Consider the following 14,036-nt stretch of genomic DNA (forward strand, 5'->3'; position numbering starts at 1 on the left):
TGTCAGTTGGGATGCAGGTGAGGGAGGTCACCTCCTCCAGGAGGCCTTCCCACACTGAGCCCCTTTTTCCTCTCCTCCTCCCCATCCTCCCCGCCCTACCTCCTTCCTCTCCCCACAGCACCTGTATATACGTTTGTACAGATTTATTACTCTATTTTACTTGTCCCTATTTACTGTTCTATTTATTTTGTTAATGATGTGCATCCGGCTTTGTTTCTATTTATTCTGCTGACTTGACACCTGTCCGCACGTTTTGTTTTGTTGTCCGTCTCCCCCGTCTCGACTGTGAGCCCGTTGTTGGGTAGGGACCGTCTCTATATGTTGCCGACTTGTACTTCCCGAGCGCTTTGGATGGTGCTGCGCACACAGTAAGCGCTCAATAAATACGGATGAATGAGTGAATGAATGTGTAGGGGTGTGATGGTAATTACCTAAGTGGCCGGGTACCAGTTTGGGTGGTGTGACGGTGCCCCCCGCCCTATGTGACAAGTGATGAGGGGAAGTGGAGTGTCATGGAGGGGGCTGAGGGAGGCTGGTTCAGAACCGCAGTGCCCAAGTGCCGTCAAGAAGGACCTCAAGTACAGCCTCTCTCCCCCAGCGGACTCTCCAGACACCCGGGGGTAAAGGCAGGACTCTGGGGGCTGAGCCAGGCAAGGGATAAACCACATTTTCCAGGTTCAGGGGTGCCACAGCCATCTGGGGAGGAGAGAACACGGGGATCCCCCGGGCCGAGGGTGTCAAACGAGGGCCCTGGCTCACGCCTCTCGCTCCCCAGCTGATCCACACGCTGGAGAAGCAGCCGACGTTCTCCCAGCGGGACCGGTGCCACGTGGCGTCCCTGCTCTCCCTGGCCCTCCACGGGAAGCTAGAGTATCTGACGGACATCATGAAGACCTTGCTGGGGGATCTGACCTCTAACTACGTCTCCAAGAACCCCAAGTTGATGCTGCGAAGGTACGTCGCGGGGAGGAGAGAGGGCCCGGACGCCGGGCGGGGAGTGCGGGGGCTGAGCTCGGGAGCTGCGGGCAGAAAAGGTGGGTGAGGGTGGCCAGCAGAGCGGAGGACCCGAGGGCTGAAGGGAGCAGACCCCACGTCTTCTCCGGCCTCACCCGGTTGCCAGTCCTCGGACTCCCGGCCCAACTGCTTCCCCAATCACTGGGGTGCAGGGAGGCAAAAGAGGCCTTGGCGTCTCTGCCCGCTCCATTGCCAAGGAGATGTCCTGACTGAGAGCCCCCAGGACCTCACCCCATCCTGTACCCCCCTAGGACCGAGACTGTGGCGGAGAAGCTGCTGACCAATTGGATGTCCATCTCCCTCTACTCCTTCCTGCGGGTAAGGCCGGGCGGCCCCTGCTTCTGGGAGCTGGTGCATGTGATTTGCCCATCATCCCACTCTGTGTTAGTGCCAGCGCTTAGAACAGTGCTTTGCACATAGTAAGCGCTTTACACATGCCATCATTATTATTATTATTATTACTCACCTGCAAGCCATAGGTGAACATCTCCTGGCTCCACAGTCCCATTGCCTGAAACCCCTTGTACCCGCCATCCCATTAACTGACCACTCTCCACCCCCAACAGACCCTCACCCATTCCTGCAAACCTTTCTGGAAATCTCACACATTCCATCACCCCACACCTCTTGCAATGGTACTGAATTGTTCCTAAAATTCCATGGAGAGTGTATGAGTGCTTAGCACAGCGTTCGGCACCCAGTCAGTGCTCTGTAATAATAATAATAACAGTTGTGGTATTTGTTAATAATAATAATAATAATGATAATGGTGGCATTCGTTAAGCGCTTACTATGTGCGAAGCACTGTTCTAAGCGCTGGGGGTAGATACAATAATAATAATAATAATAATAATAATGGCATTTATTAAGCACTTACTATGTGCAAAGCACTGTTCTAAGCACTGGGGAGGTTACAAGGTGATCAGGTTGTCCCGAGGGGAGCTCACAGTCTTAGTTCCCATTTTACAGATGAGGTAACTGAGGCCCAGAGAAGTGAAGTGACTTGCCCAAAGTCACACAGCTGACAAGCAGCGGAGGTGGGATTAGAACCCATGACTTCTGGCTCCCAAGCCCGCACTCTCTCCACTGAGCCACGCTGCTCCTCTACATTTGTTAAGCACTTACTATGTGCCAAGCCCGTAGTAAACAGGTTGGACACAGTCCGTGTCCCACATGGGGCTCACGGTCGTAATCCCCATTTTACAGATGAGGTGACTGAGGCACAGAGAAGCGAAGTGACTTGCCCAAAGTCACACAGCTGACAAGTGGCAGAGGTGGGATTAGAACCCATGACCTCTGACTCCCAAGCCCGCACTCTCTCCCCTGAGCCACGCTGCTCCTTTATATTTGTTAAGCACTTACTATGTGCCAAGCCCGTAGTAAACAGGTTGGACACAGTCCCTGTCCCACATGGTGCTCACAGTCTTAATCCCCATTTTACAGATGAGGTGACTGAGGCACAGAGAAGTGAAGTGACTTGGCCAAGGTCACACAGCAGACCTGTGGCAGATCCGGGATTAGAATCCATGTCCTTCGACTTCAGCCCATGCTCTTTCTACTAGGCCGTGCTGTTTCACACATACTGTTGACTGAGGGAACTGGGTTGTGTGAGAGAGCGGGTGTTTATGTAAGAGCAGGATGTGTGTGTTTGTGTGTGAGTATGGTGAGGAGGAAGTGTATGATTGCAGAGGGCAGTTCTAAGAGTGGAAGATAGCCTTGGGGGGTGGACTTCGGAATCTTTTCCTTCCACGATCCAATGTGGCCAACATTCCCTCATCAGGAAGTAGCTGGGGAGCCTTTGTACATGCTGTTCCGGGCCATTAAGTACCAGGTGGATAAGGGCCCCGTAGACGCGGTGACGGGAAAGGCCAAGAGGACCCTGAACGACAGTCGGCTGCTGCGCGAGGACATCGAGTTCTGCCCGTTGACCCTGACCGTTCTGGTCAAGGACTCTGGGAGCAGCCGGGAGGCCCAGCGGGTGCCTGTCCGCGTCCTGAACACGGACACCATTACCCAGGTCAAGGAGAAGGTGCTAGACCAGATCTACAAAGGCACTCCCTTTTCCCAGAGGCCCCCTGTGAACTCCCTGGACCTGGGTGAGTCCCACTGCTGGTCCCTCCCATCCCCTCCCTTCCCTCTCTTCCCAGTCCTCCCTCTCCTCCCTCCCGTCTCTGCCCTCCTTTTCCTCCTCCCCTCCCGTCCTCCCAGAGGCCTCCCATCGCAGCAACGCCACCCTCTCTTCCGAGACCCTTGCGCCCACCTTTCACTCCAGGCTGGCGGGGGTCCTTAGACCGTTCCCTTCGCCTTCCTTTTCCTGCTGCAGAGTGGCGCTCGGGCTTGGCCGGTCACCTGACGCTGTCAGACGAAGACCTGACGTCCGTGACCCAGAACCAGTGGAAACGCCTCAACACCCTGCAACACTACAAGGTAGCCAGAGTGCGAGGGGAAGAGCGGTGGCCGGGACAGGGCTGACCCGGGGCAAGGGAAGAGACTGGATTTGAGCTGGGAAAGGGAGCGGAAGCCGGAAAGCCAATCGGTCTGGACCCGGTGGAGGATTGGCACTGCCAGGGACTGGGGAAAAGTGTTGGGCAGTGGAAGGTGGAGGACTGCCGGGGTGCTGTGCCTTGCCTGGCATTTGGGCCCAAGGTTGGATTGAGTGGTTGGGGAGAAGATGACTTCTGGTGGACTCTGGGAAGAGAGCATGGGACATAAGAGTGTAAAGAAAACGGGATTAGACTAGGAGCCTCAACTCTGAGGGTCTCGTACGACCTACCTTTGTGGGGACTTGGAAGGTGGGCATCCCAATGGGAAGAGCTGAGGCCCTCTCTCCTCAGACCCCTTCAGGCACCCTGCAGCCCAACCAAAAAGCTCTTCTGTCCCTCCTCGGGGTGTTGGTGTCAACCGCCTTCCCCCTCCCAACTTAGGTCCCGGATGGAGCAACGGTGGGGCTCATTCCCCGGCTGCACAATGATGTCTCACAAGGCAAAAGCCAGAGCATCCTCTCTGGGGAAGGTATGTAATGGACTGGGGTCTGGGTGAATGGCCCTGCAAACGCATTATGGTCCGCCCCAAGATAAGCAACCTTGTGGCTTTGACCGTACCGAGTGGAAGTGTGTGGGAGCTGCGGGGGAGAGTACGGACTAGGGCCGGGCAGTAATCTCTTTTCATTCCCCTCTCCACCACCGATGCTGTAAAGTAACCTCCAGGGAGTGCGCCCTGCATCCTGGGGGGAACCAAAGGGGGAAATGAGAATCGGAGCTCCAGGCTGTGGGATTTCCAGGCTCCGGGCTCGGATTCCCACAGCCAAGCTCTGAGAGGAAGCAGGCCGTAATCGTCATCATCATCGATGGTATTTACTGAGTGCTTATTGTGGGCAGGGCACTGTACTAAGAGCTTGGGAGAGTACAATACAAAAGAGTTGATAGGCACGTTCCCTGCCCCCAACGAGCTTACGGTCTACAGAAGGAGAGTCTATTCCAAGGATGGGGGTACATGTTGTGGGTTCCCATCTTGGCTTCCGTCTTCCTGCCGAACCGGGGTCCAGGTCATTTCCTCTAGTGGGAACCAGGCCCTTCCTAGCAGGGACTGGCCTGGGCGGTGTGGGGAGGGGAGCCTCGGTTTGAGGCCTGGGGGCTGTGCCCACAGACACCCCGATGCTGGAGGATGGCGAGGAGGGTGGCATTCAGCTCTGGCACCTGGTGAAGTCCACGGAGGAGCCTGAAGTGCCCAAGCAGCGGCGCAGCAGCCTGCGGGAACAGGAGCGAGCCAAGGCCATCCCAGAGATCTACCTCACCCGCCTGCTATCCATGAAGGTGGGAGGGGCAGGGGCCAGGCCGGAGCCATCCCTGAGTTCAGCCTGCTCTCCACGAAGGTGGAGAGGGGTGAGGAGTTGTTGAGGGGGGTGGGGGGTATCAACAGGACAATCACTATGGAGGAGAGCAGACCAGGGACCCAGCCCTGGGTGGGAGGGAGACAAGAATGGGGGCCTGCCAGTCTGTCTCCCCAGTGCCGATAATGAGCCCCGCTTTCCCACAAATCAGAGTGGCCCGGATTGTCTCTCCAGCCCCATCCACAGACCCTCCCAACCTCGGCACCTTCGGAGTCCTCTCCCTCTCTCTGTCTCTCTCCCCGTTGACCCCTTCCCCCTTCCTGGCATCCAGGGCACACTGCAGAAGTTTGTGGATGACACCTTCCAGGCCATCCTGAGCGTAAACCGCCCAGTGCCCATTGCCATCAAGTACCTGTTCGACTTCCTGGATGAGCTGGCGGAGAAGCACAGCATCGAGGACGAGGAGACGCTCCACATCTGGAAAACCAACAGGTGCCCCGCAGTCGGAGGGTCTGGCTGTTTCTGCCGGTCTTGGGAGCCAAACTGATCCAAGTTGTCCCCTTCACCTGAAAACTCTTCGCCCTCAGTTTTTCCTCTCTCTCTGCCCTCCACTCTCCACCCTCCGCTCTCTCCTCCCTCTCCTCCAGTTGTCCTGCCAAGCCTGGGGCCATCGCACCCCCAAAACACCCAGTCCCTGCCTGGCTGTGGTCTGTGGGCCAGACCCAGCCTAGGCGGAGCTTCGCCATGTGGGACGGCCCATTGGTCTGCGATGGAGTGGAGACGTGGACTAGACTATTACAGATGAGTCCGTGCTCCCGGGCGGTCTAGAAGTGTGTGTTCCAGCCCCTCCACCTCCCGCCCCGGCGCTGCCAGAGCTTCGTTTAAGGGCCGGGAGTAAGGCGGGCCAGCCCGGGGCAGGGTCCCAATAAGACAAATGCAGGATTGCCCGCTACTGTCTGAATTCTCTCAAAGAGGAAGCTTTTGTCTTCCTGCCACCAAGCAGGGCTTCCTGGCCTGAGGGCTCCATTATGGGGGATGGAGGCTGGGGTGCCCCCACAGGTGTGGTCATAGGTGCCAGGGAGTGGACTTGGCTCCACTGCAGGACGCTGGGCTACTCGTGGGCCTCCGATAGCGCTCTCTGCTCCTGCAGTCGGGCGGGGCGAGGGAGGAAGCCAGTCAGCCGGCCAGCCAGGACCCCTACCGCTCTTGCCTCACCCACTGCTCCCACTCTCGGCTGGCCAGAAGGGTGACATCTGCGATCGGGCCGTGGGACGGGAGGCGGCAGAACAGCCGCTCTTCCAGCCACTCCCGTCCCCTCGGCCTGAGCCCTGCCCCGTTTCCTCCCCTCTGCCCCCCATGAGTCCACTTTCGGCCCTTCTTCCTCTCCATACTGAGGTTGGGGTGCAGGGAGGAAGCGGGGGTCCCATCCTCCCACCAAGCAGCCCCCGGACTCTGTCCCCAGCCTGCTGTTGCGCTTCTGGGTGAACACCCTGAAGAACCCCCAGTTCATCTTCGACGTGCGGGTGTCTGACAACGTGGATGCCATCCTGACCGTCATCGCGCAGACCTTCATTGACTCCTGTACCATCTCTGAGCACAAAGTGGGGCGGGTGAGGACTCGGGCCTGGGGACAGAGGCCAACCGGGGTGGGAGGAGATGCGGTACATCCGAGACCAGGCAGTTGGCGCACTGAGGAGGGAGACCTGTGGGATGGTACAGGGGAGGGCAAAGGCCTGACCTTGGATCTAGCTTAGTGGGTGAAATCTGGCCTCGGTTCAGTCCTCCCTGACCTGAGTCGACGGGTGTGGGGCCCGTATCTGGCCCGACACTCATCCTTCTTTCGGTCGCTCCTGACAGGTCCCTGCTAGTTCCTCGGAAGGGGTGGGAATCGGCACGCTCCCACGCCACGGTGTGCGGTGGTTCCTGTTTGCTTCTCGTTTGTACGGTCCCGGTGGGGATGTGGGGCCCTCCAAGGAGCATAATGTATCGCATGGGTGTGGCCACAAAGACCATTTCCAATTCCCCTAAAATGGTCCACTTCAGTCTGGCCGAGGTCTCTGGACCAGATCCGGCGTAAGTGGAGCACGTGGAGCACAATCACGTGAGGCGGCTCATTGCCACGAGCCGGGGGTGAATGTGGGATAGACCTTTTTGGTGTCAGAAGGCTCAGGTCGGGCCTCACCCTGCCCTCTGCCCCCACTGCTCACTGCAGGATTCTCCAGTGAACAAGCTGCTGTATGCCCGGGAGATTCCTCTCTACAAGCAGATGGTGAATAAGTAAGAGCTGGAGCCTGGGGAGGCTGTCCAACCTAGGGAGGGAGGGGAGGTGGGACTGGCTGCTGGGCAGCAGAGAGGGTGGGCCCCCGTTGGGTCCCTGGTCTCTGGCCTTTTGGAGTTGAGTAAATCAGCCGAGTCCAGACCTGGAAATGACCTCTCTCCCCCTGCCCCTGCAGGTATTATTCTGACATTCGGGAAAACACACCCGCCAGCTACCAGGAGATGAACTCGACCCTGGCGGAGCTGTCTGGAGTGAGCTCAGGGTGGGAGGGGCCCAGGGGGCCGCGGGCGGTGCCCAGAAACTCTGAGGGGGTCAGGTGACTGGCATAAGAAAGAGATGGCCTGGTGGGGCCGAGGTTGGCTCAGAGCGGGGTCTTTGTGGTGAGGGGTTTGAGTCGGGCAGGGCGAAGAGACCGCACCCAGGGGGAGAGACCCCGGGGGGAGGTGGGGGGATCCACTCCCCAACCCAGACAACGCTGCCTACTTCCTGATGCGTATCGAACTCCTGGTTGGCTTCCCCAGCATTATGCTTCCGACCTGAACTGCGTAGTGGCCCTGCAGGAGCTTTACAACTACATCAACAAGTATTATGACCAGGTATGCTGGCCGACCGGGAAAGGGCAAGCGGCTGCCATCCTGACTGTCCAACAGGATAGGTGTGGGGTGGGGGGTGCCTCCTCCCTTTCCTCCTTCCCTATCCCCACTAGCCCCAAGCCCCTGGGAGCTCCTGCTTCACCCCCGGCGCCTGGGGCCCTACTGAGTTATGGAATGAAGTCACAGGAGGTTCCCTGGTGGCCCTGTCCCCTTCCCCGATTGCCACCCTTGCAGACCTGCTGGGGGTGGAGGGAAGAGGAGAAGGGTGCAAGCTCAGCCAGAGAAGCTGGAGACCTTGAGCAGGGTAGTCTGGCTAGGGAAGCTCGTCTGGGAAGCTTGGCAGGGAAGCTCAGGTGGTGGGCTGGGCCCCGCAGGTCATCGAAGCCCTGGAGGAAGACCATGCGGTGCAGAAGATGCAGCTGGCCTACCGTCTGCAGCAGATCGCTGCCCTGGTGGAGAACAAAGTCACCGACTTGTGAGGGGGACCCCGCCTGCCATCGCTCCCTGCCCCACCCAAACCGGCCCAGCCTGACCCCGCTCGGTCTGCTGCGGCCTGGGCTGCTGGAAAGGGATCCCCGATCCCCCGGGGAGGGAGTCCTGGGCCCTGGTCCCAGGGAGGGGACGACAAAGCTGGGGTAGGGCAGAGGGAAGGGACGGGCTTGGACCAAACTAAGGGGAGTGGGCTTTGAGGATACCCTTCCTCGGAGCAGGGCCAGCCGGGGCCAACCAGTTTGGTGCCTTATGTACTGCTGTGGGCGATGGGGTGGGATCCCCAGGCCCTTTAATCGACTTTTCTACTGAACGTGGTTATCTCCCAGAGGCAACCCGCCTGCTCCGTGTCCTACTCCCCAACCCCGGATGGAGCTCTCCAGGGGTGAGGGGCTGGGCCAGGATGGGACCACCCCCAAAAGTCAGGGGAGGACTGCACGGTTGCCAGCAGAAGGGGGAGGAGGGTATTCATGGGCAGTGTATTTATTTCCACTGGGGTGGGGGGCGGAGATGGTGGCTGACCTTGACCCATAGGCCCCCAAGGAGCAGGGGTTTGGGGGACACACTATTCAGAGCAGGCTCTGTGGGCCCCCCCAATTTTCCCAGGGTCAGAATGTGGACTACCACCTTCTCCTCTCTTCCTCCCCCCGGGCCTGTAGGGTACTCACTGAAGGTGGGGAGAAACCATTTTGCCTTACTGTATAGAAAACAGACCTTTTGTTCTCCCCTCCCAGCTCGGTAGGGCGATGTTTTTTTTCCCCTAACTTATACAGTTCACTGTGTGTATAAAGGACGTTGCTCTCGGGTGTATTTATTTACTGGCTGGAGAATTACATTTGGAAATAAAAGATAATCACAACTTTTTAGAAAAGAAAGAAACCCAAGTCTGTCCCCCGCCCCCACCACCACAGGCCCTTTCCTCCACCGTCCATGGCTGCCCCTGTTGTTTGGGAATTTGTGGTTTTCCTGCGCCACGGAGGGGCCGAGCCAGGGAAGGAAGGCGGAGACACTGGCCGGATGATCTCTCGCCTCCCCATCTCTGCGGCCTCTCCGTCCCGTCCTTCCCCCACCGGCTGCCCGGGAGGGAGGAGCTGTGTCCCCCCGGCCCCCATCCGAAGCTCTCCAACAGTAATTAGGGGGTCGACCTCCCATTCGATCCCAAGTGTTACAGAGCAGGGGCTGGGGACCTGAAACAAGGACCTGCCCTCCAGGAGCTTACAGTCTTAACAAGGGTGACCAGAAACTGTGGGTTATATGCACAGGGAGAGCCGGTTCCCAGATCCGGGGCTTTGCCATGCTTCCCGACTTGAAGGTCTAATATGATACCAAGACGATTTATGGGAGGTCGAGGGAGGAGATGGGGTTTCGAGGACTCAGATGAGGGAGGGGTTTGACTGAGAAAGCTGGAGACCTAGTAGACTGGTTAGGGATGCTTCCTGGAAGAGGGTGCCATGTAGACTTCAGCTGTGAAGTAACGGCGGGGAGACTTCCGCCCCTCTTGAGACGGATCGACTGAAAAGATCGGTCTGGAAAGATGAAGGCTGAGAGGGGCCGTGAAAGCTCCCAAATCATGCAGGGTGCGGGATGAGCAGCTGTGGATTTTTAAGAAGCAGCACGGACTAGGGACAGAGGCCGGGCCTGGGGGTCAGGAGACCTGGTTTCTAATCCCGGTTCTGCCGTTTGCCTGTTGTGTGACCTTGAGCAAGTCACTTCACTTCTCTGTAATATGGAGATAAAATGCTCCCCCTCCCTCTGAGGCTGGGAGTCCCACGTGGCACATAGGGACCGTGTCCAGGCTGCTTGTATCATATCAACCTTAGAGCTCAGTAGAGTGCTGGTCACCTAGTAAGTACTTAACAAGTGTTATCGTTATTATTATTATTATTATTAGTCGCCAAATCCCACCACCAGAATGATCAGGAGCTCATTGAAGTTTGAAGCAGGCTGGATCCACGGCCTAGTTGGGGAAGGGCTCTTGGAGGAGATGTGTCTTCAATGGTGTATGAGGTTTGCAGCTCCCCGAAACTTGGGTCCCCATCTCAGACAACGGTCTGCTGAATCAGAATGGTGGGGATTGCCACCGGTTGGGAAACACCCCCACAACACCAGCAGTCCAGTTTCAATCAATCAATCAATCAATGGTATTGACTGAAGCACTTGCTGTGTGCAGAGCACTGTATTAAGCACTTGGGAAAATCGAATACAAGAGAGTTGGCAGACCTGATCTCTGCCCACAAGGAGTTACAGTCTACAGGGGGAGAAAGTAATTAAAATAAATTACAGATCGGGGAAACGGTAGAGTATAAGGATATGGACATAAGTGCTGTCCTCAGTTTGGGACTGAAATAGCACCAGGGATCCTCAGATTAATTATTTTTATTTTTAAATGCCCAGCCCCTATATAGGTTCTGTAAATTTTTGGAACGAATCCTTTTGAGCATGTAATAACAATACAGATAGGGGAAATAGTAGAGTATAAGGATATGGACATAAGTACTGTCCTCAGTTTGGGACTGAAATAGCACCAGGCATCCTCAGATGAGTTATTTTTATTTTTAAATGCCCAGCCCCTATATAGGTTCTGTAAATTTCTGGAACGAATCTTTTTGAGCATGTAATAAATTCCAGATAGGGGAAACGGTAGAGTATAAGGATATGGACATAAGTGCTGTCCTCATTCTCGAACTGAAATGGCACCAGGCATCCTCAGATAGGTTATTTTTATTTTTAAATGCCCAGCCCCTATATAGGCTCTGTAAATTTCTGGAACGAATCTTTTTGAGCATGTAATAAATTACAGATAGGGGAAACGGTACAGTATAAGGATATGGGCATAAGTGCTGCTCTCAGTTTGGGACTGAAATAGCACCAGGCATCCTCAGATGAGTTATTTTTATTTTTAAATGCCCAGCCCCTACATAGGTTCTGTAAATTTCTGGAACGAATCCTTTAGAGCATCTAATGTAAACTACGTTATGTCTGTTGCTCGTGCTGCCAAAACCTTATGGATGACACTGAGGTCTGAACACAGGGTAAAAACACATTGATTTTCATTTTGGACATTTTTAATAGTTTTGATGAATCTACGTGGAAACGGTGGGAGGAGCTCGGCAATCGGGTGCCCGAAACCCTTTAGTGGCTGAAACAGTGCAGCCTACTGAAATGACAGACACAGGACCAGGGGTCAGGAGATCAGGGTTCTAAACCCAGCTCTGTCTCTTGTCTGCTGCGTGACCCCATGGTAATTTATCGTGGCCTCAGTTTCTTCACCTGTAAAACGGGGGTAAAATACCTGCTCTCCTTCCCCTCTTAGACGGTGACCCTCATGTGGGGCCAAACTGTGACTATCCTGTGTCCACCCCCAGTGCTCCGCGTAAATTAGGTGCTAATACATCCCATCTTTATTCTCTAGCTGGGCAGCAGGCCCCGAGGATCCTTTCTCTCCGTACAACCCTGGGCTCTTCTACTGCCCACACTCTTTCTAGCTTCTCTTCCCGGCTCCTACTAATATCGGGAGGGTTCCTCCAATCAATCAATCGTATTTATTGAGCTCTTACTGTGTGCAGAGCACTGGACTAAGCACTTGGGAAGTACAAGTTGGCAACATACAGAGACAGTCCCTACCCAACAGTGGGCTCACAGTCTAAAAGGGGGAGACAGAGAACAAAACCAAACACACTAACAAAATAAAATAAATATCCCACCTAGGGATCACAGTCTTCATCCCCATTTTACAGATGAGGTAACCCAGGGAAGTGAAGTGACTAGCCCAAGGTCACACAGCTGACAAGGGTTGGAGCCGGGATCAGAACCCACGATCTTCGACTCCCAAGTCTGGGCTCTTTCCACTGAGCCAAGATCAATCAATCAATCGCATTTATTGAGCGCTTACAGTGGGCAGAGCACTGTACTAAGCGCTTGGGAAGGACAAGTTGGCAACATATAGAGACGGTCCCTACCCAACAGTGGGATTACAGTCTAAAAGTCTTTCCTTTCTTCCTCACCCCACAGGACTGATCCAGCCATCAAAAATGACAGAGGTGACCGACATACCGGAGGGGAGGAACTATCAGAGGAGGCAGGGCCCTCCTGTCAATCAATCAATCAATCAATCAATCGTATTTATTGAGCGCTTACTATGTGCAGAGCACTGTACTAAGCGCTTGGGCAGTACAAATTGGCTCTGTGGTGTCCAACTGGAAGCAGAAACCCGAGGAAAGACTTCGACGGCGAGCCCCGTGTGGGAAGGCTACTCTGTCCAACCTGATAAACTTGTATCGACCCCAGTGCTTAGAACAATGCTCCGTTTCCAGTAAGTACCCCCCCAAAAAGGGCACTGGGTTGAAACCTCCATCTGGGACCTTGGGGCAGGGGGAGATGGGAAATGGGGAGGGAGTAAGCGCTTAGTACAGTGCTCTGCACACAGTAAGCGCTCAATAAATGCGATTGAATGAGTGAATGAATGAGTAGGGCCTGAATGGCTAGCCCTGTACCTCAGACCTGACGATCACCTACTAATAACGATGGCTTTGTACTTCCCAAGAGCTTAGTACAGTGCTCTGCACATAGTAAGCGCTCAATAAATACTATTGATGATGATGATTTATTAAGCACTTACTATGTGCAGAGCACTGTTCTAAGTGCTGGGGTAGATACAAGGTAATCTGATTGTCCCACGTGGGGCTCACAGTCGTCCTCCCCATTTTCCAGATGAGGGAACTGAGGCCCAGAGAAGTGAAGCGACTTGCCCAAGGTCACACAGCTGACAAGGGGTGGAGCCGGGATTTGAACCCACGACCTCTGATTCCGAAGCCCCGGGCTCTTTCCACTGAGCCACGCTGCTTCCCCCTCACCTCCCTCTCCCCTGATTTTGTGGGATCATCAGAGCAGACAAGGACCTGCCTGCCATCCCGTACACCCTAACCTATCCTCCCCCTCTCCATCCGTATATATGTTTGTACGTATTTATTACTCTATTTGATGATTTGTTTTATTTGTACATATCTATTCGATCCATTTTATTCTGTTGATATGCTTTGTTTTGTTGTCTGCCTCCCCCTTCTAGACTGCGAGCCCGCTGTTGGGTAGGGACCGTCTCTATGTGCTGCCAAATTGTCCTTCCCAAGCGCTTAGTCCAGTGCTCTGCACACAGTAAGCGCTCAGTAAATACGATTGAATGAATGATTGAATGAATAATCAGCACTTAGAACGGTGCTTGGCATGTAGTAATAATAATAATAACGATGGCATTTGTTAAGCGCTTACTATGTGCCCAAGCACTGTTCTAAGCGCTGGGGGGGATACAACATGATCAGGTTGTCCCACGTGGGGCTCACAGTCAATCCCCATTTTACAGATGAGGGAACTGAGGCTCAGAGAAGTGAAGTGGCTTGCCCAAGGTCACACAGCAGACATGTGGCGGAGCCTGGATTCGAACCCAAGACCTCTGACTCCAAAGCCCGGGCTCTTTCCACTGAGCCACACTGCTTAACAAAAGACCTCTGACTCCAAAGCCCGGGCTCTTTCCACTGAGCCATGCTGCTTAACACATACCAACATTAGTATTTTATTATTATTATTATTATATCCATTTTATGTTCCCCTTCTTTTCCTCCAATTACTCTGCGTCAGTCTTCCGAGCTAGACTATAATAATAATAATAATAATGGCATTTATTAATCGCTTACTATATGCCAAGCACTGTTCTAAGCACTGGGGAGTTTACAAGGTGATCAGGTTGTCCCAGTATTAATCCCCACTTTACAGATGAGGTAACTGAGGCCCAGAGAAGTGAAGTGACTTGCCCAAAGTCACACAGCTGACAATTGGCGGA

General features: G+C 54.7%; 1 protein-coding gene across 5 annotated transcripts in view; it reads left to right on the forward strand.

The window, feature by feature from the left end:
• The window catches only part of PLXNB3 (plexin B3), a 34,197-nt gene extending 25,208 nt beyond the window's left edge, over positions 1 to 8,989 (forward strand). For 3 of the 5 annotated variants that reach the window (XM_038747897.1, XM_038747899.1, XM_038747898.1), the window contains 12 exons: positions 776 to 954; positions 1,266 to 1,332; positions 2,795 to 3,110; positions 3,338 to 3,441; positions 3,939 to 4,026; positions 4,660 to 4,826; positions 5,175 to 5,335; positions 6,306 to 6,453; positions 7,056 to 7,120; positions 7,297 to 7,372; positions 7,643 to 7,717; positions 8,089 to 8,989. In XM_038747897.1, coding sequence (XP_038603825.1) covers positions 776 to 954; positions 1,266 to 1,332; positions 2,795 to 3,110; positions 3,338 to 3,441; positions 3,939 to 4,026; positions 4,660 to 4,826; positions 5,175 to 5,335; positions 6,306 to 6,453; positions 7,056 to 7,120; positions 7,297 to 7,372; positions 7,643 to 7,717; positions 8,089 to 8,193 — 1,551 coding nt within the window. In that variant the 3' untranslated portion in view covers positions 8,194 to 8,989. Of the gene's footprint in view, positions 1 to 775; positions 955 to 1,265; positions 1,333 to 2,794; positions 3,111 to 3,337; positions 3,442 to 3,938; positions 4,027 to 4,659; positions 4,827 to 5,174; positions 5,336 to 5,490; positions 6,454 to 7,055; positions 7,121 to 7,296; positions 7,373 to 7,642; positions 7,718 to 8,088 lie in introns of those variants that run through there. The other 2 variants (XR_005451582.1, XM_038747900.1) reach the window with 2 other exon arrangements.
• The last annotated feature ends 5,047 nt before the right edge of the window (positions 8,990 to 14,036 follow it).

The sequence above is a fragment of the Tachyglossus aculeatus genome, chromosome 6 (genome assembly GCF_015852505.1).
Source record: "Tachyglossus aculeatus isolate mTacAcu1 chromosome 6, mTacAcu1.pri, whole genome shotgun sequence".
In the NCBI taxonomy this organism is placed as follows: Eukaryota; Metazoa; Chordata; class Mammalia; order Monotremata; family Tachyglossidae; genus Tachyglossus; species Tachyglossus aculeatus.